This window comes from Halictus rubicundus, chromosome 8, assembly GCF_050948215.1.
Source record: "Halictus rubicundus isolate RS-2024b chromosome 8, iyHalRubi1_principal, whole genome shotgun sequence".
Lineage (NCBI taxonomy): Eukaryota > Metazoa > Arthropoda > Insecta > Hymenoptera > Halictidae > Halictus > Halictus rubicundus.
The window spans coordinates 17,197,581-17,223,350 of record NC_135156.1 but is presented as its reverse complement, the minus strand read 5'-3'; the positions used below and the strand labels follow the sequence as shown (position 1 = coordinate 17,223,350).

Below are 25,770 nucleotides of genomic sequence, written 5' to 3'. Positions count from 1 at the left end.
AGGAGTACAGGAGTGTCATGTTGATTCACGAAACTGATTCATTCGTTATGCCGAATGAATCACATTTTATCCTTATCTCTCGATGCGAATGTTATTCAATCTACATCCTTTCAAAGACAAAATAAAAATGGTCTCTATCAATTGCAAGACAATCTTTACTAATTCCACAAAATTGGAGATTGTGCGTCGGTAGCATCCAACTTTCCGAATCTTTCTCCTACTTCAAATTCCTTTTACTATTAGGGGTAGCCATAACTAATCAATTATTTGCAAAGAATTTGTTTTGCCTTCCGTTCTGTCTCGATCGTTGAACAGGAAACGCGTATTCTTTTACAGTTTTCGGTAAAGCAGCCCGTGTTCAAAATATTCTAGAAAGTATCATTTTCTTTTACAACCTTGTAATAAAATGGCGGCGTCCGTACCTTCCGAGGATCATATTCGCCACTGCATACTTTTTCATTTTGATGCGTGATTTAATGAAAGATGGCAAACTGTCCTTGACAATGATGGGGATTATACAATAAATTAAGAAATAAAAACTTCACTTTACTACAAAGTTTGTTCTAGATTTCAAAATAATCCATTACTTATGGGCCCGCCTAATATACAGGGTGGCCCACATAACTCTGAACAGCTCAATATCTCGAAAACTATGCCATAGATTTTAAAGTTCTTAGTCTTAAATTGCATGGAAATAGAATAGAATATTTCCCTTTAACGGGGGAGGGGAGGTACCGTTGTAATTTTAAATGGAACCCCCTATAAAATGTTACATATTTACATTCTACCGGAAAAAACAAGTCAATTTTGTCGGAAACATTTTTTTGTCAGATACTTCCATGATGAGATATAACAGTTTGAAGTTTCGAGTTGTAGGTACTTGAAGCGCTCGGAAATAGCGTTATGGAATTATACGCGCTTCATAATTTAGAAACATTTCATAATTTAGAAAAGCGGCTTAGTAAAGCTGTCACTAATGAAAATAATAGTGCCAGTATTCTTGCTGCAATTACATTAAATCCTCATATTAGTCAACGTACACTTGCACAAACATCACATATTAGTCGTTCATCAATTCAACGAATTTTGAAACGGCAAAAGTATCATCCATATCACATGGTTTTATCACAAGAGCTTTCGATAGCAGATTACGATCACCGCGTAAGATTTTGTGAGTGGCTGCAGGGTGTTGTGGAAAACGACTTTTTGTGCAAAATACATTTTTCCGATGAGGCCACTTTTATGAATTCAGGGCATGTAAATAGACATAATCTGCATTATTGGGCCGTGGAAAACCCAAATTGGATGCGATGTGTTCCCTTTCAACATCGATGGTCTTTAAATGTTTGGTGTGGCCTAATAGGAGATTTTGTGATTGGACCTTATTTTTTTCAAGAAACTGTAACATCTGCAAGTTATTGTGATTTCTTAAAAAATCATTTGCCTGCCCTTTTGGAAGATGTGCCACTGCACGTTAGAAGAGAAATGTGGTTCCAACAAGACGGCGCTCCTCCACATTTTCCAATCATCACCAGGCAATTTTTGAACGAAAAATTTGGGAACAAATGGATAGGTCGCGGGGGACCTCGTCAATGGCCTCCTCGATCCCCCGATCTAACACCATTAGATTTTTTCTTATGGGGATATGTAAAGGACAAAGTTATGTTTGAACCACCGACGACAAAAGAGGATATGAAACAAAGAATACGTGACGCTTGCGCTTCAGTGACTCCCGAAATGTTAAAAAATGTTAGAACAACTTTGATGTTTCGAGTAAATAAATGTTTACAAGCCCGTGGTGGACATTTTCAACATTTAATTTAAAGTACATTTTATTTCTTCACGAATAAGCATCGGACTCAAGCGCGTATAATTCCATAACGCTATTTCCGAGCGCTTCAAGTACCTACAACTCGAAACTTCAAACTGTTATATCTCATCATGGAAGTATCTGACAAAAAAATGTTTCAGACAAAATTGACTTGTTTTTTCCGGTAGAATCTGAATATGTAACATTTTATAGGGAGTTCCATTTAAAATTACAAAGGTACCTCCCCTCCCCCGTTAAAGGGGAAGGGAGGCCACTTCACGTTTATGTAGTCAGAAAGGCCCTCCAGTTCCATGCAATTTAAGGCTAAGAACTTTAAAATCGATGGCATAGTTTTCGAGATATTGAGCTGTTCAGAGTTATGTGGGCCACCCTGTATTTTCTCACGAACGCATAAAATCCACGTGTCACGTTTGATCCTAGGTGGCAACACGACAAAAGTCAAACCGACGTCCCAAAGCATTTACATTTCCGAAAACCGTAAAAAATCTCCGTGTTGTTTCGGGCCGGAAGAACAAAAGAAAAACGTGCGCTGGTAAAACTGGTGGGCAGTAAATTCGCGTGAAAAGAGGCCGCGTGGGCGGTCCATTTGTGCCAGTCGAGCGGTCAAAGCGTTGAAAATTGAAATCCCATAAAGTTTTGATGTCTGCCGGCTGCCGTCGTTCTCGCGCAGGTTCCAGCGCCTCGGCGAACTTTACCTTCGGCTGACCAGATTCGCGCGGTGCAACTCGTGCTGCAACGCGTGCAGCTTACGCAAGTGCATACGTTACGCAGCTCGCGTGAGAACCGCGCTTGTATCTTGCCATCGGCGGCCGGCGCGGCGCGGCGCGGCGCGGCTCGTCCGCGAGTCTTCGTTTAAATAATTAATTAGCGTTTGTTGTTGCCGAATCAACCGCGGGCCGCAGCTCCGATGCCGCTTTGTTGTGCCACGGAAATAGTGCACCGCGCGCTGCAACGCCCGACGCGTGTTATTATACCACGGACAATCCCCCCCCCCCTCTTTGCGCGGCTGCGCTCGCGAATTTCTGATGCGTCCACCGTGTCCAGCGGAACTGAATTAATTGCGATATCTTGTTTGACGTATGCTCGATTTTGTGGTTGCACGAGTGACTGCTAGTGACTTTGTTTAAACAAATACCAGGGTGCCCGGGTCCTCTCTTAGTGTACACAACTCACGAAACCTGTAGAATCTCACCGAGAAAGTGGTTAACCCCATGTGCTATAATATCGCGTCAATTGTACTGAAATTCCATTTGATTCTAGTGAATATTCAGCGAATAAATAGAAATTTCACTTTTCAGTCTTTTCGATCGTGAAATAAATCGTAGCGCAAGCGGTTCAGACCGAGAGAGATCCCCACTGAATGATCTCGACGTCGACGAGCGATACTCAGGAGTGGATTAGCATGTAACGAGGCGATTCGCGGGCGAACTTTCTTGTAAAATGCGCAAATTGCGGGCAGGTTCGAGTCGCATGTTCTAATTCGCGCGGCGCGGCGCGGCGCCGTGCTGGGCCGTCGTCGGATATAAGTTAACCCTTAAAAGGGGTTGTCTAACTTATCTCCGCTTAGGGAAACAAGATTACCACATCCCTTAGCCCAAAGTAGCGGCGGTCTTAATTAGTTTCAAGAGCTGGAGGTGGAGGAGAGACGCGGCTTTATGGGAACCCGGCGCGTGTGAAAATTCATTTAAAACGCAGCCGCCGACGCCACCACGCCACGCCGCTGTCGTTAAAGCGACGACAATGAAAAATATAGACGGTGTCGGTCATCGACGGACACCGGTGTGCGTCGGGAGTCGTCGAGGGGGCGGGGGCGGGGGTGGGGTGACGCCATCGTTGGTTACGGAACCCGGAAGTCCGCGAGACGGAAAATTTAACAATCAATTTTCCGCGGGTAGAGAGCGCCGATAAATCTCCGCCACGTAAGTTCCACGTTTAACGCGAATGATCCTCTCTCCGGCTCCGGGATCTCGTTTTAATTGGCTCGTTCATCCCGGCACCTGCGAGCTTCGATTTGTACAGGCTGCCGCAGAATGCGAGGTCTGTACTTTGCGACAACTATAAATCTGGGAAGGTAGTTATAGGTCAGGCAATTTTGGAACGTCCTGTACACCTCGTATACCGTTCAGGAAATTTGCAATTTTACTACCGCAGTGTCCACAATGCTTTGAGAAATGCTTCTAACAACTCTATCGCTGTGAATGGAAGATTCCATGGGTGAACTAATTTTGGAACCACCTGTAGAATCCATCGGTAGCGAAGAAAAATAGAAATTTCAATATTAGTGCCTGTGAAATGCCACAGTAACTGTTTCTGCTATATTTGTGGGAATAAATGAAGCATTTTGTAGGTCACTCAATTTTGGAACGTCCTGTATACTTCGCCCACAATTCAGGAAAGTGGCAATTTTAATATTAGTGTGCCCATGACGTTATGGGAGTCGATTCTAACAAGCCTGATGTTATAAATGAAGCGTTTCATAGGTAAACCACTTTTGGAACCACCTGTATACTCCATCGCTAGCGAAGAAAAATAGAAACATTAATACTAGTGCATGGGCAATGCGACAGTGATTGTTTCTGCTACATTTTTGGAGACGAATGAATCATTTTATAGTCCTGCTAATTTTGGAACGTCCTGTATACCCGGTCCACAGGTCAGGATTGTGACAATTTTAATATTACTGTGCCTATAACGCTATGGGAGTCGATTCTGACAAGCCTGACATTATAGATGAAGCGTTTCATAGGTGAACCACTTTTGGAACAACCTGTATACTCCATCTGTAGCGAAGAAAGATAGAAATTTTAATACTAGTGCAGGTGAAATGCTACAGTAACCGTTTCTGATACATTTGTGGATACGAATGAATCATTTCATAGTTCTGCTAATTTTGGAACGTCCTGTATACCCGGTCCACAAGTCAGGATTGTGACAATTTTAATATTAGTGTGCCTATAACGCTATGGGAGTCGATTCTGACAAGCCTGATGTTATAAATGAAGCGTTTCATAGGTGAACCACTTTTGGAACCACCTGTAGAATCCATCGGTAGGGAAGAAAAATAGAAATTTTAATACTAGTGCAGGTGAAATGCTACAGTAACCGTTTCTGATACATTTGTGGATACGAATGAATCATTTCATAGTTCTGCTATTTTTGGAACGTCCTGTATACCCGGTCCACAGGTCAGGATTGTGACAATTTTAATATTAGTGTGCCTATATCGCTATGGGAGTCGATTCTGACAAGCCTGATGTTATAGATGAAGCGTTTCATAGGTGAACCACTTTTGGAACCACCTGTAGAATCCATCGGTAGAGAAGAAAAATAGAAATTTTAATACTAGTGCATGGGAAATGCTACAGTAACCGTTTCTGATACATTTGTGGATACGAATGAATCATTTCATAGTTCTGCTAATTTTGGAACGACCTGTATACCCGGTCCACAGGTCAGGATTATGGCAATTTTAATATTACCGTGTCTATAATGCTTCAACGATCGTTTCCAACAAGCCCAGACAAACGAAACATGTCCTGAACGAACCAACTTTGGACCACCCTGTACATCACACTGACAGTTGGATGCAAACGACACATTCACTGGAAATGAATAAATAAATCCGTTCAATTGTAGACGTAAGTACGTTCGAACTTCAGTAATTTAGTTATTTCTTGTTGCAAATGCACGTGACTGTGATCGAATCGAAGCCATTTATATTCAACAATTTTATAATCGACTGTACGTAACTCCGTACTTTATTAATAAATGCAGGCTAACCGTACTCACGTTACGAATATTTATAATGCTCCAATAATTTCTTCTCGAACCTCGAATCGGCAAATAGAACGAGCGAACGAGAAACCGTAATCATACCAATTGCAGCATTAACAATGTAACGCGATACGACAGTTTCGCGTTTTAAATCAGTTTGCTAAAACTGTCCAACGAAATTAGTTCAAAGCTGTCGCGTTTCCGTCAGGACGGTGCACGCAAATTTGTCAGAGAGATGGCGTGCTAAACTGATTAATAACAACGAATATTTTTATGGCCGTGCTCTTGCAGTTATTTTACAGGAAAAACACCGTCTGGTACAGTTAAAAGGAATCCATTAGAACGAACAAATAAAATAGAAAAAATTATAGCAGAAATGTATGAGCGTAAGTTCGAACAGTGGGAGGGTTAAAACCGCTAAAAGGAGAATTAAATTCCTGTTTGGCTCCAAATAAAATTGTAACAAAATAATTTTTATTTTAGCAGCCTGCTAATGAAAATTATCAGTCTTGTTGCGAATCGCGGGAAATCGATCGGTCGGTAATCACTCTTATCAACGGTGTGTCACCGTCGCGAGTGACTCGGTCGGATTAAAAAACATCTCCGTGTGCGAAATCAGACCGAAAACCGAAAAAAAAAAAAAACATATCGAGGAGACACCGGTGTCGCCGACGGGGGATATTCGCCGGGCAGAAAAAAGGGAATCCGAATTCGTTCCGACGTGTAAAAAATCTAATATGCCGGAGACTATTACGGGACAAAGCTCCGGGCGACGGTGGCCCAGATTTTCGGGCTGTGCACCTCTGAAAAAGAAAAAGCTCAAAAGCGTTTCTCGCGCCCACGCCGACGCTGTTCTTTCCGAAATTAAAAATTGCTCGACGAACGAGCCCGGGCCCCTTTTACAATCAATCTACCTGCGAAATATTAGCCTGAGTCGGATCTCTTCATTTTCACCTTGTATCGTCGCTTAACGCCCCCATTTGTTTCTCTCACCTCCCGAAACGTTTCATCAAATTCGATAGCTAATTTTCCGACAGACCTTTCAATTATTTTTTAGCGACACTTTTACTGACGTACGCGCGACGTTCTCCCGAGTAAAATGAGTACAAACACGATACAGTTCGAAGTTCATTCGCTCGTTTAATCCTCGATTTAGTAGAACCTCGATTATCCGAACCGAATTCTCCGTTATCCCCCCTTAAACGATTTTAAACTCCTTAAACTTGAAACGTTTTATTAAACAGAGTGACTAATCTAATGAAACGTTTCAACAGCGACGGTAAGGAGGGATAACGGAGAATTCGGTTCGGATAATCGAGGTTCTGCTAAGTCGTGGATTAAACAAACAAATATGCACCGAATTGCACCGTGTTTGGATTCGTTTTAATCAGGAGAACGTCGCGAATATGCCAGTAACAGTTTTATACAAAAATCGTTAGAAACCATTTTTATCTTGTCTTTATTTATCGAGTGCAAATGACAATTTAACGGAATCCCTCCTTACCGTCGCCGTTGAAACGTTTTATCAAACACAGTGACTAATGTGATGAAACGTTTCCACAGCGACGGTAAGGAGGGATAACGGAGAATTCGGTTCGGATAATCGAGGTTCTGCTAAGTCGTGGATTAAACAAACAAATATGCACCGAATTGCACCGTGTTTGGACTCGTTTTAATCAGGAGAACGTCGCGAATATGCCAATAACAGTTTTATACAAAAATCGTTAGAAACAATTTTTATCTTGTCTTTATCTATCGAGCGCAAAGAGCAATTTAGCGGAAGAGAATCATTAATTCTCTGAGTGTTACGCTGTGTGCTTAAGCAACAAGAAGGTGTATCGAATTAATCAGATTCCCGGCGAGTAAACTCCAAGATTGTGAACGTCACCTATGCAGCAGAGAAGGTGCTAATTGACGAGAAACGTCGACTTGGAACACTGATTCGAAGCAGTATGGCCGCTGATCCTCCTGAATACTCCCGCTTTGACTATCTCGCCTAAATGAAATTCCCGCGAATCAATATTGCGCCGTCTGTGCCGCCTCCGGACTTGTCTCGCGTTTCTCTGCTGGAAGATTTTATTCTTCAGATGTTCGCTCAGAACGTTCAATAAAACGTGCAAGCTTAGGCGTCTCTCTCCACGCTAACTCTCGTAAATAGTGTAGCGTTTTCTTTAGGTAAGCAAAATGTTGTTCCCCCTAGAAGAGCTATAATGTTTTACTAGTTCAATTTTCATAAATACAACGAATTCCCGATATAAGTCACTTGCGCGGTTCTGGAGAGTGACACTTAGACGAAATCTGCGGTTCTCATCAAACGTTGCATTTGAAATACACACAGAGCACGCTCGGAAATGTAAAAGTGTAAGTGTATCCACGGTACTGTGGGTGGTTCCAGTGACCTTTAAACGCGAGGCTCGCAGCGACTTATATCGGGAATTCACTGTGTTACACCTATTCCACGGTACTATTTTAGGCTACAAATTTTCATTCGCAAAATTCCGAGAAAACAGAGTTTTCTCGCCCCTCGACTTCAATTTCCCGAATTTCCCGTCGAACCCCTAATCGCTCGGAACAGATAAACACTCTCGGCCGGCGGAATGATTTTTCCATCGGCTATCGGCCGGGCCAAAATTGATAGCAGAGTCCTCGGGCCTTCTGGGTCGCGGCCAAATTGCTCGGAAGATTAATTTTCGGCTCGCAGGTGAAAAATTGCGAGTCGGACGGGGCGTCGACGGCCATCTTTGCTTTTAATTTTCCCGGGAAATCGGTCGATCTATCGGCTCGCGGCGGGGTCTCGGTTTTTTAATTTATCGATTGAATTCCAAGCTCGCGTTTGCTCTCCACGGTCCGGCGAGACTGCATCCTCGAAACTGTAGCGATAGTGATCCCATAGGCTACTTTCGCAACGGCCACCGGGGCCGAGCAGTTTCCGCGAGTTCGTCCACAGTTGCGAGTTGATCCGCTTGGGGAACTTCGCCGCCTATTCTGCGCGCGTTTTCGGAAATTTCGGGCCGCGGTTCCGCCGTTTCCGGAATATCAACGAGCTCTCGTACCCGGAAATCCGGAACCCGCGCGGCTCCGGTGCAACGCTGCATGCTCCGCCGCAAAAATTCGATTCGCGCGCCCCGTTTTTGCCGCGATGTTAGGCTACTCCTCGGAAGAACGAGTAGGTGTCGGGGAATCCTGATCTAGATGCGCTGCGGACCCTGAAGAACCATATCTTTTACCGGAAGCGCTGCAGAAGAGACGCGCAGAAGGTCCTGCCGAGCGAAAAAATTGTACACCGTTGATTTCGGAGGATCCGTACGAAGATTGCGGATTTTTACGTGGAATGAAAACTGTTTGCATAGTGAGTCAGAGAGAGAATGGGAGAGAGAGAGAGAATGCGTGGATAAGTTTTATTTTGTTGTAAGCATAGGATATTGTAAACCGAGCCCAATTCTTGGCTGTAAGGCTGAATAAAGCAATATTATTATTATTATTATAAAAACTGTTTGCAATCGTTGCGAGACACGGGAACAGTTTGGCAGTTTTTGTTCAGTATAAAAACGCGGGGTCGTTTGTTCCCGAAACAGGGCGATCGTTACACCGAATTATTATTAGGTTGGCAAGAAAGTAATTTCGGTATTTTTAGGTGAAATGAAATCCAATTTTTTTTATCAAAGCAATGAACTTTAATCAATAAAATATTTTCCATTTTGTTCTACGATCTTTTGCCATCTTCTGATCCTTTCCGGTGAAAAAACTGATCCAAGTGCGATTTCAGACCATCAGTGAAAGTTTTACCATTCAAAGAGTTTTGTAAACTTCGGAACGAATGATAATCTGGTGGTGCAATGTCAGGGTTGTATGGTGGATGTGACATCACTTCCCGAACAAGCTCCAATAACTTTTCACGCGTTACCAAAGATGTGTGTGGCCTAGCGTTATCATGGTGGAACACGATTCCTTTGCGATTTGCCAATTCTGGCCGTTTTTCTTTGATTGCTATGTCCAGTTTTGATAGTTGTCGACAATAAACATCTGAATTGATGGTTTGGTTCCTTGGGAGCAGCTCAAAATACACAATACCTTTGTAATCCCACCAAACTGACAACATGATCTTCTTTTGGTGCAATTCAGCTTTCGGCGTGGTTTGGGCTGATTCGTCACGCCTGGACCATGATCGTTTTCGAGTTGTGTTATCGCAAACAACCCATTTCTCATCACCAGTGACGATTCGCTTCAGAAAAGGGTCGATTTCATTTCGTTTGAGATGCGTATCGCATGTGTTGATGCGTTGCGTGAAGTGAATTTCTTTCAATTCGCGTGGAACCGAAATATCGAGCTTCTTAACGATTCCGAGACTTTTTAAACGATATTCTATAGTTGTATGCGAGACATTTAACCTGTCTGCAATCTCTCGGACAGTTATATGACGATCCGATTCAATAATGGCTCTCATTTGGTCATCGTCAACTTCAGATGGTCGACCAGAACGTTGGTCGTCTTTAAGTGAGAAATTTTCAGAACGGAATTTTTTAAACCAATTCTGGCACGTGCGTTCTGTTAAGCAATCCACACCATAAACTTCACATACATCTTTGTAAGCCTCGGCAGCTTTTTTACCTCTACGGAAATAAAAAAGCAATATGTGCCTATAATGTTCGTTTCTGCACTGGATGTTCAAATTGACACAGAACCAACAATTTTAATCAAAATTACGCGTAATTCGCTTCAAAAGTAACCTAAAAGATGCAGTTAGGAAATGAGCCGTTCAGTGCACACATCGATTAACTCCATAAAACAAAAAGTTGAGGAATGCGATGAAGTAATGTATATTGTTTTTTAAAATTCCTGTTATAATATAAATTCAAATATATAATGTAGAATGCATAAATACAGATATAGCTTTCATCTAACGGTATATAAAATTAATAAGAAAGAATAGCCAAAAAATAATCGTCAGCAATGTTACAGTTTTTATGTGACTGGTGGAGTTAATCGATTTGGCTACTGAAAAAAGTAATAAAGTTAAATTCAGTCTTTAAATTTTTAAGTTTTCTATTACAGAAAAAGTTAGTTATTATATATTTTTATTACAGCTTTTCCTTAAAAATGAATGTTGATAGTTCTGTTATAATATATTTTTTGTGATTAATTCGTAGCAGCTTTATTTTAGCAGCATTATTCTTTTGGGATAATTCAGCAATATTGTAAATAATGTCTTCTTCATCAGCTGTATGTGAGGATTCGTCATTTCGATTTGTTGTCAAGTTTTTATAGTAATCATGTTTAACAGGAGGAATGAATTTTAGCAGGTCCACCATGCCTCTCCATTTTTCCCTTGTCACAGTTCTACCTTTAGGATACAATAAAGGCTGATCTATATTTTTCAAACTTTGCGCTCTACCTACTACAGATCTTCTTATATTAATGGCTTTAAATTCTGTATCTTCATTATAGTCACATTTGAATTGTATGAGATGGGGTTTGGGCCTTTCTAACTTTATCCAGCGTATTTTAAGCCAATTTACTGGAAGCCCTGTGACGGTTACTTTTCTGTTAATGATTGATTGTTCTAAAGGTTTTGTTGAGAAAAAATCTTGGTGGGTCATTTGGGTCAAACGGTGCCTTTTTTTACATTTTGATGCACGGCCGGAACAGATACAGCGTTACTGAAACGATTTACATTAGAGTATGGAGTTAATCAAAATGGCTTCTGGAATAAATTACTGATTATTCAATGGCCAACAAAATTTTGCCGTTTAATGGTGCTAATCTTTATTATTCAGCAAAGTTATTATAAACATAAATAGTTACGACTATACCGAGTGCTTTGACACTTAAATTTAAGATTTTTCAAAAAGTGGAGTTGATCGATGTGTGCACTGAGCGGCTCAAATGTCGGAAGGAAAACGAACGCAACGTTAACAGAAATCAATCGAACAAAACGTAAAGCGATCTATTAGTGAAAACCGAAATGACTTTCTTGCCAACCTAATGTAAGATCGCGAGCCCCGATTTTCGCCATTCTCCGGCTGGATCGTTCTGCGAAGCTCGCTGCTCCTCGGGTGTCGCAGGGTGGGCGCGTGGCAACCGGAAACGCCGGGTGTTGCCCGGGGAACCGGAGGAATCCTTTTTCCCCGTCGGAGGTGTCGCAATTTTATCGGAATCGACGTATCCGGCGGCAGGATACAGGAATGTCTTTCGCCATGGTTCATCGGAGACACGCGCATAAATGCACGCACGCGGTGCATCGCGCCACCCCTTTTACCAACCCTCCTTCCAGGTGTGTGGGTGGCCGTGGGGGGTGCGCATTCAAAGCAGGAATGTCGAACGCGTGCCCTGGAACGCAGCCGACCTCTCCTCTTCATTTTCCTCGTCCCCTTGATCGCGTGGAAATCTCATTGACGATAATGCGATCCTCCAGCTCCTCTTCCGCCCTCGTTCCGCGTGCTGTTCTCTCCCCCCCCCTCCCCCTCTCTTTTTCCTTTTCTCTGTACACCCCTTCATCCCCTTGTTACCCACGGAGCTCCTCCGATCGCGAATTCTCCGCAGACTCTTTCTTCGAGGGCTTTCAGCCCGGCATTCTCAACCCCCTCCGGTGATATATAGATCTCGATCTTTCTCGGGCCCCCGGGTGCCCGATCGGCCGGAACAGCGCCGCGAATTATGCGAAATTCCGCGATTTAGCGGTCGGAACGGTGAAAGAGTCGAGAGACAGTGCCTCGGAGACGAATTTTAGGTATTGTCAGCCGTTCGATGTATTGTTGGTTTGGTTAGGGGAGTTCCCCTAAAACCGGACAGTAGCGATATCTTTAAGATTTGAAACGCAATGCGATCGTCATTTCACGCGAACAGCAGTGGGGATTGATCCAAGCACAATCAGGTTTCGACACGTTCCAGTCGCATGTGCATAGCTGGGTAATATCGGTCCATTGTTGCGTTTAAGTATCATACAAATGATAAAGTGTTACATCTATCAATTTTGGTTAGTAGAAAAGCTTGTAAGTGGCATTATTATGTCGTTTGGTAAGTAGTTTTTTTAATTACTTCTGTAGTTTGTATATACAGTGGTTGATACCAAAAATCATTTTTTTTTTATGGCTTCGGTGTCCCCTGGTCCCGGACAGATCATTGTCCCCTATCACCGGACGATACAAATCTGAATTTTACTTATACATATACGTATTAATAATGATTATCCGGGAAGCAATTATTATTATTTTGTCAAAATAAAAAAATAAAAATAAATAAATAAATGACCGAGGAGAAGGAAAACAAAAAGAGGATGACAGAACAAATAAAAAAATTCGGGAAATAAGCGTAACACAACCAGAACATTAAAACGGCGAGAGTCAAACTTGAAAACCATTCGCGTGGTTTGTTTAGAAAACAACGAAGAAGACTGGATTCGGTGTTTTAGCTGCGAAAAAATGGGCACCTGAAGCTTGTGCCGATATCCCGGAATGTGCAGATAACTATGTTTGTGATCGTTGTACATTATTTTGAAACTATTGTTAAGCTACATTTACGAACTGTGCAAATTCTATACCAAACTTCAATCAAAGTTTGAATTAATTGTTAGAATAAGATTATTTCTTTTCTTGCTTTCTACTGATTGATAATGCTGTTAAGTTATAAATAACATGAAATATTTTATTCTTTTATTTATTTAAGAAAAACCTTAAGTGTCCGGTACTAGGGGAACTCCCCCTACGCGGACTGCCGAGGTGGCGCTGGTTATGCCAAATTCGATGATTTAGGGGTCGCGAAGATGGAAATGGCGGGAGATTGGGGAGAATGCTTCGGAGACGAATTTTTGGTACTGTCGATCCGTGGTTTATTGCGCGCGGAGAATGTACGGTTTGTTTGGATAGGCTGGGAACATGTCGCAGGTTATGGCAATCCCATTGATCGATTGGACGGCCGAGAGACGATGGAAGAATTTGAAAAAATCGAGACCAACTTTTGATGTCGTCAGTGCCGGGTTTATTGCGTGCGGAGGATCTATTGTTTGTTTAGACAGGCTGGGGAAATGTCACGGGTTAGGGCAATTTTATTGATTCACTGGCAGGAGACGAGAAGCTTGCGTCGCAGGATGACTAAGGAATTAAACAACATGGTACATTGATTTCTGTGTATGTGTCGCTAAGGCCTGGACGATAAACGTCGCGGAATTATCTCGACTCGGGTATGTCTCCTGGACGATATTTGACACTGGAAAGAACCGTGTCATATATCGAGAATTCACTGTAGACGAATTTTGGTGCTCGCATATTGATTGCTCGGAGATAGTTCCTTCCTTAGAATTTTACAAAAATTATATCAAATTTGTAGATAATAACGAACTGGAACATAAACTCGGAAATAAGTAGCAGAAGGGTTTAAATCATTTTTTATTATTCAGAGGACATTATTGCCGTAGAAAACGCGTTTAACACCAGGTTTACGGAGCACTAAAAACGACTATTTTACGTTACTTTACAAAAATAACACGATTGTATCTATCAAAATTTGTGGCCATCTTTTTAATAATGTATATCCAAAGAATTCCTCATGGATGCGTCTTTACAATCTCGATATTCGTAAATTAAAAATATTAGATTCCGCCATTTTGACTTGGTGTTTGATTTAGTGTTAAGGCGTGGAAGAGGCGAGGCACGGCTTAGTAACACAATGTTTTCACTGTTCGTTCCATGATTACATTACAGTCATTCTTTATCGTCGCATACGCAGCGGATGATGCAAACTTCGTTGCATAATCTTCGCTTTTCCCGGTTCGATAAGCATCGAAGATGTCGTCGAGATGGTTTAAGCTAGAAGGGAATGTTTCGTCTTGAACTTAATCGATCCGGGAACCGATTAAAAGTTCGAATAAAGTTCGGATTATTTGAAGGTCGCGCGCATTCTAGCATAAAATCTAATGTCAGCGGCCCGGAAATCGATATCGGCGATTTCCAGCAGTTCTGCGAGCCGGGAACACTTCCTTTCGAATGTTATTCGCCCATAATTTTATAGAAACAGGACTCGGAGAAAAAGGGAACGATTCTCGAGAGAAAGAGCCAACCAGAATATGCTAGAATATACCGGACTATACTTGAATATACCAGAATATTCCAGAACATACCAGAAAATACAATAATCCTTTCCGGTTGAACATTCTGCTTCTTAACTCGCTACAAAATTACAGAAATCAATTATATTTTCTTAGGTAGCTCCGCTAACCTAATCAGAACATTTAACACTAGGTTTACGGAGCACTAAAGGCGACTATTTTGAATAACTTCGTAAAAATAACAAGAACGTGCCACCCACATTTTTAGCAATATTTTGAAAATAATATATACCCAAAGAAATAAATTTGCATAAATAATTTCTTATGCATGCATCCTTGGAATCTGAATAATATTAAATTGAAAATATTAGAACCCGTCATTTTGACGGATCCCGTAAATCGAGTGTTAAGAAACGCTGCAATTGTTCTTACGTATAATTGAGATGCGATTACTGAATATAAACTAATGAAGCGAGGGTGCAAAAGTCAATGTCCGGCTCGACGTAGGACCGCAAAGGGTTGAGGGGACGGTAAGGGCGTTCTTCTTCGTGTAACAATTCCGGTAACGTCGATGAGGAACGACTGTACCAGTGACATCGATTTCTTCTTTCCACCGAGCGCGAATCCAGGTCGAAAGCGCAATAAGAGTGCCATAACTTAAACAAATACCCTCGGTGTTCCCGTCTGTCTCCTCGAGTGGAAATTTTGCTCTCTCGGTGTTTGCCATTGTCGCGATCCTCTTTTTTTTTCCCTCCCCTCCGGTCGGCCGTTGAATTCGACCGCTGGCCTCGTCGAGCTCACTTAATAATTTCAATGAAGAATAGGAACGAGAGAGTTCTCTCTCTCTCTCTCTCTCTCTCTCTTCCGCTTTTTCTGTTTCATCTCGCTCATCGAGCCCGAAGTTCTATGTATAAACGCGCGACGAGTTCTGTTCGGCGCGTTTGCTGAAATCGCGGCAGCCATCTTTATTTTTCCAAGCACGACGGTTCGAAGGGCTTCTTGAAAATAAAATTCGCCCGGAAATCCAATTTTCTGGCCAAACGATGCGACCTTCTCGGCCGTTTGCCCCTTCGGGACTCGACTTGTTGGCTTTTCCGACAATAGTTGCTCGCTCACCACGAGCACACGATGTTACAATAGTTGCGTACCATTTATGGCTGTTGGTCACACCGTTGATGGACGCCAAGCAGGGGAAAAAACAAGCCCTTACTTAAAGCAGCGGTTTCCACGCTTTGTGCTATTATGCTGTTACTCATAAAATTGAATCTTGTGTTATGAAAGTTTATTTACACGTAGACGCCTTTTTATTCACATGTTGTGTTGTTAAAATTGAATTTCAGTTAAAATTCTCGCGCCTCCGAGTTCGGAAATCGCTGACTTAAAGCGTCGATGTGCTGTCATATACTTATTAACAATAGATTTACGAGACCAAGATTTGTAAATTTACAATTGTTAAGAGTGCAAGGACGCACTCGTGAAGAACTGTCCAATAGATTCGTTCCTCTGAGCACATATTGCAATAAAAATGGCCGAAAATCTGAGTAACTACAAGTTTCTTTTGCAATGTGAAATAGTCGCTTATAGTGCTCCGTGAACCTACTGTTAAATTTCAATTTTATTCCAGTTCCTTATAATGAATGCAGAACATTTTTACTTTGCACGAGCAGTGTGTGAATATGAATTTCATTCCAGTTCCTTATAATTACTGCAGAAAATTTTTATTTTCCACGAAGAGCGTGTGAACGCAGTCTATCAACGATTGTAATAATCTGGAATAATACGACAGTATTTTGAAACCGTTTTTTCAATGGTTCCACCGTTTCGCAGTCGATCTACTCATTCTCGGCCACAAGTGCATAAAACTAAAGTCTAAGAACGTGTTAATGCCATGGTGATTAATCAGTTAATCATAATTAAGTTAATCACTTAACGGTGATTAACGGTCGGCGGAAACCGCTGCCGGCGAACTTTAACCCTTAGGTTAAAGGCGCCACTAAAAATTGCTGTATCATTATTTAAAACAGTTCTCAGATTATTATATTTATTTGTATTTAATAAATTACTAAAAACTTCAGCATTGTACGAGTAAATTTCACCATTTCCGTACGTAGAAGGGAAATATTCTAGATCGGAAGAAATGTTTCGTTTTGGAGTTGAAATAACTTCGAGCGCAAAGGGTTAATATTCATCCAACACCGCTGCGATCAATTCCGAGTTTCAGTCTCCATGTCCACACTTGGATTAGTTTTCGCATAGTCGGTGCGGACGAAAGTTGACCTGGGCTAATTCCATACAGCAAGCGGCTGGCAATTATGCCGGGGAGCCGAATCCTCTCGCAATGAGTGGAAACGGACAGCACTGTTCGGTCAGAGTGAAAGCGAGAGAGAGAGAGAGAGAGAGAGAGAGAGAGAGAGAGAGAGAGAGAGAGAGAGAGAGAGAGAGAGAGAGAGAGGAGAGAGTGTGAGTCCCTGCAGGACTCCGCGAAATTCCGGAAGCGAATTCGGTAGCGAACTGCTCGGTGGATCTGTGTCAACCTATTGCACTTGTGCACGCGTTCGCAGTATGCGGCAATCGAACCGCGCGATAAACGGGCGCCGAGGTGGCAAATTAATTAAACTCTTCTGCTCGTTTTATATTTTAATGCCGTGATTACGCGCGGCGGCCGCGACAAGCCAGCTACGCGGAACTGATGAAATTAATTAACGCATCCCATCCCCCCACCCCCGCGAGTCGACGGGGAGGAAAAAAGGAGATCGAGGATCCCGCGGGCGTTAATCAAAACTTCGCCATTTCGCTGCCGCGCAGTGTGGGATTAGCGTTCGAGAGGACCGTTTTCGAGTGCTCGCGGATCGGTTGATTAAGGAACAATCGTGCGGTTTCTTTTTCGCGGAATTCGATCCGTCCGACACCGTGATTTCGTTATTTTTATTTGATACGTTTTAGAATTGTTTGAATTTCTCTTGTAATCCGTTTCTTATCCTTATCTGATTTTCTTTGTTCTTCCGTTTGTTGCAGGAGACGCCTTCGACTGCTGAGCGGCAAGAGACGATAAATCAGCTGGTATGTCAAATAATCAGCTGGTTGACTCCTGTCTGTAAGTGTCTTTCTCTCCTCGAACTCTCGAGAGACTCGTAACCGATTAACTCTACATTCTCTTCGTTCGCCCTTTTCGAAAACGAGAACAAAAAAAGAAAGCAAGTACTAATCTGTGGTAGCTTCCGATCTTCTCCGGCGGTTTAACGCTTCCCTTTCACGACTAACAAACGGGCCGATATCGCGTCTAAAGAGCAAACCGTTTTTCGTCCGGCAATTTCGAATGCAGATTCGATTGACCCGTTCAATCGTGAAAAAGACAGTTACAACGTTCGGTTGTCGCACCGGGTGCACCTGGACACCTAGCAAACCACGCCCCCTCAGACAACCTCCCGCCCCCCTGGCCGACACCCACGCCCCCCTAACCCCCTAACTCACCTAACCCCCTGTCCCCAATAACGCTGGCAAAATTGTTAATGTCAGGCTGGTGAATCGTCGGATCGAGAAGAGACAGGAGCACAGCATTACGCGCACCGAGATCACGCAGAGGTGACTAACATGACCTAATCACGAGGTTAGTCATTCTGAATGCGAGTGTACAAATGATAGTCGTTCACTGGTCATCACTTAAGCAGCCACCCCCCCCCCCACTTCGTTTCATCTTCGATCATCGCCGTCGAGAACTCATCCAGCTGTATTCGCCGATATTCTTGATGGTGGATCCTCGGCTCGACTCGATATGGAGGCTTTCAACAAGGAAAACCCATTTTTTAAACGAAATTTTACGTTCCCGGAACTTGTTAGATCAACGTTCAATCTTTGTCGCGGCTTATTAGAGCCTCCCACAAATTTTTATTCGCCTACTTACCTTTGGATCCGCCCTCTGAGCGCTATAACTCCTCCCACAATTTTTCTGTTGGATCCTGCTGACTCGTTAGCTCCTCCCACGAGGAGGAGCCTCATTTTCATTGGACTTGCAAGTCTCTTGGCTCCTCCTATAATTTATCAGACCCTCCCACAACTTCTCCATTGGATCCTGCTGACTCGTTAGCTCCTGCCACGAGGAGGAGCCTCATTTTCATTGGACTTGCAAGTCTCTTGGCTCCTCCTATAATTTCTCAGACCCTCCCACAACTTCTCCATTGGCTCCTGTTGACTCGTTGGCTCCTCCCACGAGGAGGAGCCTCATTTTCATTGGACTTGCAAGTCTCTTGGCTCCTCCTATAATTTCTAAGACCCTCCCACAACTTCTCCATTGGCTCCCGTTGACTCGTTAGCCCTTCCCATGACTTTGATCGACTCCACTAATTTCTGATTCGTTTCTATTAACTCCTCGACCCCTCCCACAACTTCGCCATTGGCTCCTGTTGCCTCGTTCGCCCCTCCCATGACTCCCCGTTGGTTCTGCCAAGAGATTAGCCCCTCCCACTTTCTTGACTCCTCCCACAAACGTTAAATTCGAACGGTGGAGCAGTTTCGTTTACCTGCGACCGCTTAGACAGAAGGAATGCCTCCATGCCGAGTGCACCGAGGACCCTAGTAGATCATGGCTAAGACGTACCGCTAAAAATCATCCACCGATCATTATCACCCGATTCTCGTTAGTTAACGGAACGTACACGTGACTCAGAATGAATAACTTCGGTCGCACTGGCAGCGTGTGTTCGTTTCGCATGCTTCCGAGTGATGTATGTGTGTGTGTGCGCGCGTGTGCGAGTGGACGAGGGACACGAGTAGTTTAGCGCAATTAGAAGTATTCCTGGACCGGCTTGAGTAGGCCATGCGTTCCTTCGTTCTTCAGTTATGCGTGTGCTGTTTTTCTGTGACGCAACATAGTCGCCGCGGTTCAGTATGCACGAACATTACTTTCCGCGTGTTCTTGATTTGTTTCTCTTTCTCTCTTTCGTTTTCTACGGCTCACCAGATCATTCATCGGTTTTTCTTTTTCTTTTTTTTTTTTTCGAGCGAACGTTATTTTTATTGCTGGTTCGATTCGATGTGTATAGTTGTTTCGCTATCGTGGCTCGTTTTCCGTTCCGTCCATCGTACAATCGCCATGACTCCGATGCTTCTGTGTTTCCAGACGCGTTCTCCAGGAAAAAGGACCCGACATGCCGCAGTACACGTAAGTTATCGACCGGCGACCGACAAATCGTTGATTGCTCGATGGCGCGGGACCCGGCACTAATTGATCATTATCGCGGACGTTTTCCAGCGGACAGAGTGATGCAGATTACCACGGAAGTAACGGCCAGGCGGACACCCACTCGTTGCATTCCTCTCATTTGTCCGTTCAAGAGGATCCATTACTCATCCGGACCCACAAGCAGCAGACTACTCAACAAGTAAGTCGCGTTTCCCGATATCGGACCGTCCAATTAACTCACCGATAATCCCACACCCCTCCAAAACCGTCCCCTCGATCTCCTCCCACCTCGCCGAATGTATAGTTTAAACGAACGAGAACTGTTCAATTCTTTAATCGGGTTTGCCGATAGCAGTGAGCAAAGTGATAGAGGATCCTCAGTGGAGATATACGAAAGATATAGTAGTTGATAGAAGGACCTTTGGTAGCTCAGTGAGCAGAGTCCTCGGTTGCCAAGCGGAGGACCAGGGTTCGAATACCGGTGGATTCCAAAACCATTTTTCGAAAGGGAATAGGATAAAAAAAAGTACCTAGGATTCCTAGAAGGTCTTTTAGGGACATTAAAAATGTCTCCCAGGATTCCCAAGAATCCTATAGGGATCCGAAGGGCCAAAATTTCCAAGGGACTTGGAAATAAAAGACTAAATAAAAGAGAAAACCCACGATTCCCAATGATCCTAGGGATATTGAAAAAGGGTCCATCTTCTCCCCACCTCGCCGAAGCCACTCCTCCTATTCAAACCACGCCCACACTGACTCTACTCGTCGACTATCAAACCAATGTTCACTCAAACACACGCCCCGATCTTATCCAGCTTCCCCTTTGATCTTCCTTGCTCCTTACAAAAGTCGCTCTATTAAAGCCACGCCCACCGACCCCACCCACTGAATACCAAAACACAGCCCGCTTCCCCTACAATCAGAGTCTGGCTTTACAATCTCCCAAAGTTCTACAGCACACACACACATGTGCACGCTACTTCGACTGAACGTTGTACTACAGTAGGGAAAGCAATCTCGTGACCACGCCCACTGGGGGAGGAGTGTCAACGTCGCCGTTGTTAACCCCCCGCCCCCGTTGATTCTGTTTCAGGTGACAAGCGTGTCGAAAGTGGTTCGCGAAGTATCACACATGGAGCCAGATCCAGGGGCGGTGAGCTACATGTCAGTGCCATTGATGTCGCAGGACTATCAGCACGCGGACCCGCGGTACCCGACGGACTCGTACATGGTCGGATTCGAGCACTATGAACCGTTCCTCGGGTATCCGCCGCAGCCAGGGTATCCGGGTCCGCATGGCATCTACATGCCACGCTCGCATTCCCCTCACAGTCCTCATAGTCCTTCGGAGCACAGTCGTGCCTCGCCACCACCACATGGTAACTACCTCGCGTCATCGTCAGTATCGTTGTCCACGCGCTTGCAATAAAAGATTGCACTGGCGAAGTGGACAATTAAAGGATCGTTAACCCGTTGCGGACCGGAACCCACTTTGAAGCCCACTTTTGAACGTGGGCAATTTTTGAACGGAAATTTCGTGATCCTTTAATTTCGAATTGTTTAAAGGACCGAACTCGCTACAAATTCTAACGAGCATTTGTTCTTTGAAGATTACCTGCGGAAACCAGGGCCGTACGTGGAAAGCGGGTACAACATCGACCCAGGCCTGAATCCAGCTTTGCAGGATCATTATCGCATCACTCCTAGTCCAGGCGGCCCCGGGGATCAGTATGGTACGTTCGCCAAAGCGGGAGTAGTAGCTAATCGTATCCGCTGTGGAACAAAAAAAAAAAAAAAAAAAAAGAAGTCGCCGCGTGTGTCGCTTTGTGTGTGTTCGATTTTTGGGTAACGGGTCACGCGGCGTTGATCCGGACCCGGCTCCCATAATGAGACATCCAGCTATCATGTTGCAGCGCGGCCCGGCTATTTGTCTGCCCGTGGTCACCGGGCAGTGCATAATTCACTTTAATTATCTCTATGCCTGACATTCGTTTGTTATTTTGTGTTCCCTCTAGATCAAATCAGCAACTCTTGGAATATGGATGACTCCGGCGAACCCTCTCAGCATCCTCATGGTAGGGTCACATCAATAATTTATTTCAAAGCTTTTTTTTTACTTCATCTATCTGTCTGCCTCTTTCTCTCTCTCTCTCTCTCTCTCTCTCTCTCTCTCTCTCTCTCTCTCTTTCTCTTTCTCTGTTCCTAGTGCGACTTTTCTATTTCTACCATCTTCGTTTACCCACTTCGTTCTAGCCCCCCCGCCCCTCCGTTTTAGATTTGTCACGTTGCCCACGTTCAGACTTCATCTTCCCCGTCCATATTCCACGGATAATATGAGTGAATTATGCGTTTCACGTCTGCGGGTAATGATGAAGGATCATAACCGCAATCCGAGCCAGATTGAGCCTGTTAATTGGTCTGCCAGACGAGTCTTTCTCCGTTAATAATCGCGGACAGTTTGTGGCTCATCTGCGTCTCGGCACAGGGTACTAAAGATAATATTTGTACCTTGAAAACTTGTCAGAGCTCGCCAAATTGTTTCGAAAATTGTCAGTAAAGCGTGGATCTCCTTGCATTTAACATCAATGTAGGTTAGTCAGAAACGAATATTTTCTTTGGCTGACAGTGAAACATAGTTTAAATAAATGGGGACTGTTCAATTCTTTAATCGGGCTTGCTAATAGCAGTGAGCAAAGTGGTAGAAGATTCTGTGAGGAAATATACGAAAGATGTAGTAGTTGATAGAAAGACCTTTGATAGCTCAGTGAGTAGAGTCCTCGGTTGCCAAGCGGAAGACCAGGGTTCGAATACCGGTGGATTCCGAAACCATTTTCGAAAGGGATAGGATAGAAAAAGAAGTACCTAGGATCCTAGGGATTCCCCTTAGAAGGGCTTCAGGGAGATTAAAAATGTCTGCCAGGATTCCCAAGGGAATTCCAATCCTAGGGATCCGAAGGGCCAAAATTTCCAAGGGACTTTTAGGGACTAAATAAAAGAGAACCCACGATTCCCAATGATCCCAGGGGATATTGAAAAAAAGGGTCCAGGATTCCAAAGGACTGCTAGGAATACCAAAGTTACTTCTGAAGGGGGCCTTTAGACGGTATTTCAAGGGTCCATAATTTCTCTCAGTACTTTCCCCACAACTTCTCTCTCAGTAGAAACCTAAATCTACTCGGACATCCACAATCTATAATCGGCTTCATGAACCATCTACGGCCTGTTTTCCTCCTAAGTTTGAACACGGTGTGCTCAAGGTTGACCCGGGCTTTAAATCAGGTTTCTGGTGTGTGTTCCCCTTCAGTCTAATCTCGAACCCATATCGAAATCTGATAAACCCTTCGAAATCTGATCGCAGATGAGAGTAAAGTGCCGTACGGTTACGCGTCTCCGTCCCCCTACGGACCCGTCGGATACGGACCAGGTGTAGGGGTAGGTCCGGTCACAGTTCCTAGCGATGTACCCGGCTACGACGAGGGCCACCCGGTCCCTCTGTCATCGGGAGTGGTACCACCAGGAATGTTCGAGGACGAGGTCCACCTTCAACGACTGCAATCCCGGCACCCGGTGGTGCCCGGTATGGCCAGCCCGTTGGACGACGACCAGAAGTCGATGAGATGGCGGGACCCGAACCTGTCCGAGGTGATCGGTTTCCTCAGCAACCCGAACAACATCATCAAGGCGAACGCTGCCGCGTATCTGCAGCATCTCTGCTACATGGACGACCCGAACAAGCAGAAGACGAGAAGTCTCGGCGGGATACCGCCGCTGGTGCAACTACTGGATCACGACAACCCCGACGTTTATAGAAACTCTTGCGGGGCGTTGAGGAACTTGTCCTACGGCAGGCAGAACGACGAGAACAAGAGGGCCATCAAGAACGCCGGAGGAGTGCCAGCTTTGATCAATTTGCTTCGCAGGACGTCCGACGCCGATGTGAAGGAACTGGTCACCGGAGTGTTATGGAACCTATCATCCTGCGAGGTAAGTCTCGTCGGCAAACCAGTATACTCGATAGAGAGAGGGAGGAGTCCTCCTTCCACATCATTAAAACACTTCATTTGTCTATTAATTCTTTCAGGATCTGAAGAAGTCCATCATCGACGACGGAGTGACGATGGTGGTGAACAATATAATCATACCGCACAGCGGCTGGGACCCCAGCTCTTCGAGCGGAGAAACCTGCTGGTCCACAGTCTTCAGGAACGCCTCGGGTGTCCTGAGAAACGTTTCCAGCGCTGGGGAGTACGCGAGGAAAAAGCTGAGGGAATGCGAGGGCCTGGTCGACGCGCTGCTCTACGTCGTACGGTCGGCCATACAGAAGTCGAACATCGGCAACAAGATCGTCGAGAACTGCGTCTGCATCCTGCGGAACCTGAGCTACCGGTGTCAAGAGGTTGAAGACCCGAACTACGACAAACATCCTATTCAGTCCACGGTGCAGAACAGGGTGGCAGCGCCCGCCAAAGGTGAGGATCGACCTTGCTCGAGCTGCATTCTAGGGAATGAGAGTACCTTGTCGAAGACACACCGGTTTCCTCAGTGGGCATGTGGTGACACGCATGCGGCCGAATGGTGTGTGCAGATGATACGCGGTTTACCCGGGGAGATTAGATAAGACGGGGAGTTTGCGTGCGAGTCCGAGGGTTCCAACTTCATGGGTTCGACGTAACGTTAACTGCTCGGTTATAAATGGACCCTTCGGTAGAATCGAGTCGTTTAATTAATTGACTAGGGGGTACAATGAACGGTACGCTTGGGAAGACCTCTGTACAGTAACCGTATTGACAATGTGTTTTTGGACGCCCTCTTTGATTGTGCAAAGTAGTAATTAGAAATCGTAGCTAGCCGCCCCCTTTACACTGAGTCTTCCAAGACGGTCTTCACGACCTATGTACACTTAACGTTTGTTGTGATGCTTTCGTCTTTGTCTGAGAATTGTTGTTGAGGCCGCTTGAACGTTCGATGGAACTACTGTGTGTGCGCGCGACAAAACACTGCCACATCTTTGGTAACAATGATTACTCTCCTAGCACAGTGCGCCGGTTAGCGTAGACCTTGCGTTCCCTCATCAGGTATCGTAACCGGCTTCGGTGTCTCTGTTCTTATTTTTCCGAACCTGTTCCCACCTGGCATCCTGATTTATTTGGTAGATTCTGTCTCGTGGTGTTTCGAGTTCACTTTTCCTTTTCCTTTTCCTTTCGAAGACGAAAACAGAGAGTATAACAACCGGTTAGCAAACGAAACCGACGTTCGACACCGTTCCTAGTTCAGCATGGATTAAAATGTGTTTCAATCTTTTTAGCGTACAGTTTATGTCAAGGTAAGAGATTCTTGTAATTCTTTTCATTGCTAGCCGCCTAGTCTCCTCAGTTTGCATCGAGCTGAGCTCGCCAGAGCATGCTTCGCTTTTCAACGGTTACTCGCATCGGCGTTATCGAGAGCTCGATGATAAGATCGCGATCAGTACTCGAGCTCAGAGACACGCAGTGTTATCACCATCCGAAAACAAGTCACGTCATCGTCCCTCTTTATCATTGTTCCAACACGCGTATCGATCCCCGTTCGCTACACTTTGATTTGTATCTATTTGGAAAAACAAGACCTGCCACGTTTGATCATCGCTTCTTGTATCTTAGACAAGCGGACTAAGAGTTCTTTAGTTGTAGAGGTTTTCAGTTTTCTATGTAGCCTTAGTGCATTTTGCGAATACGATTGGTCTGCGCCAGGCATGGGCGGAGATTGCCCTGCGGGGCACTAAAGCCACGCCCACTCGGCGAGGCCACGCCTATTCGGAGCACTTTCCCGCCTCTAAAGCCACCAGGGGCCAACGCAGGGCGTTCCTGGGGCAAAGACCACTCATCGCTCATGCCTGGACAGCTCCAACAATACTTTGCCAACAACTTCTCGTTAACAAAAGTAGTGTGAACGACCCATCAACTGTCA

The 25,770-nt window shown here is 44.5% G+C and overlaps 1 protein-coding gene across 5 annotated transcripts in view; it reads left to right on the top strand.

Annotated features, from left to right (window-relative positions):
• Positions 1–25,770, top strand: part of P120ctn (adherens junction protein p120) — a 77,267-nt gene that overhangs the window by 40,919 nt on the left and 10,578 nt on the right. The window contains exons 2-11 of one of the 5 annotated variants that reach the window (XM_076792659.1): positions 17,661–17,705; positions 18,162–18,252; positions 19,762–19,803; positions 19,894–20,023; positions 20,918–21,203; positions 21,435–21,557; positions 21,840–21,899; positions 23,183–23,808; positions 23,906–24,293; positions 25,130–25,147. In XM_076792659.1, coding sequence (XP_076648774.1) covers positions 19,790–19,803; positions 19,894–20,023; positions 20,918–21,203; positions 21,435–21,557; positions 21,840–21,899; positions 23,183–23,808; positions 23,906–24,293; positions 25,130–25,147 — 1,645 coding nt within the window. In that variant the 5' untranslated portion in view covers positions 17,661–17,705; positions 18,162–18,252; positions 19,762–19,789. Of the gene's footprint in view, positions 1–17,660; positions 17,740–18,161; positions 18,253–19,761; positions 19,804–19,893; positions 20,024–20,917; positions 21,204–21,434; positions 21,558–21,839; positions 21,900–23,182; positions 23,809–23,905; positions 24,294–25,129; positions 25,148–25,770 lie in introns of all 5 variants that reach the window. The other 4 variants (XM_076792655.1, XM_076792658.1, XM_076792660.1 and 1 more) reach the window with 4 other exon arrangements.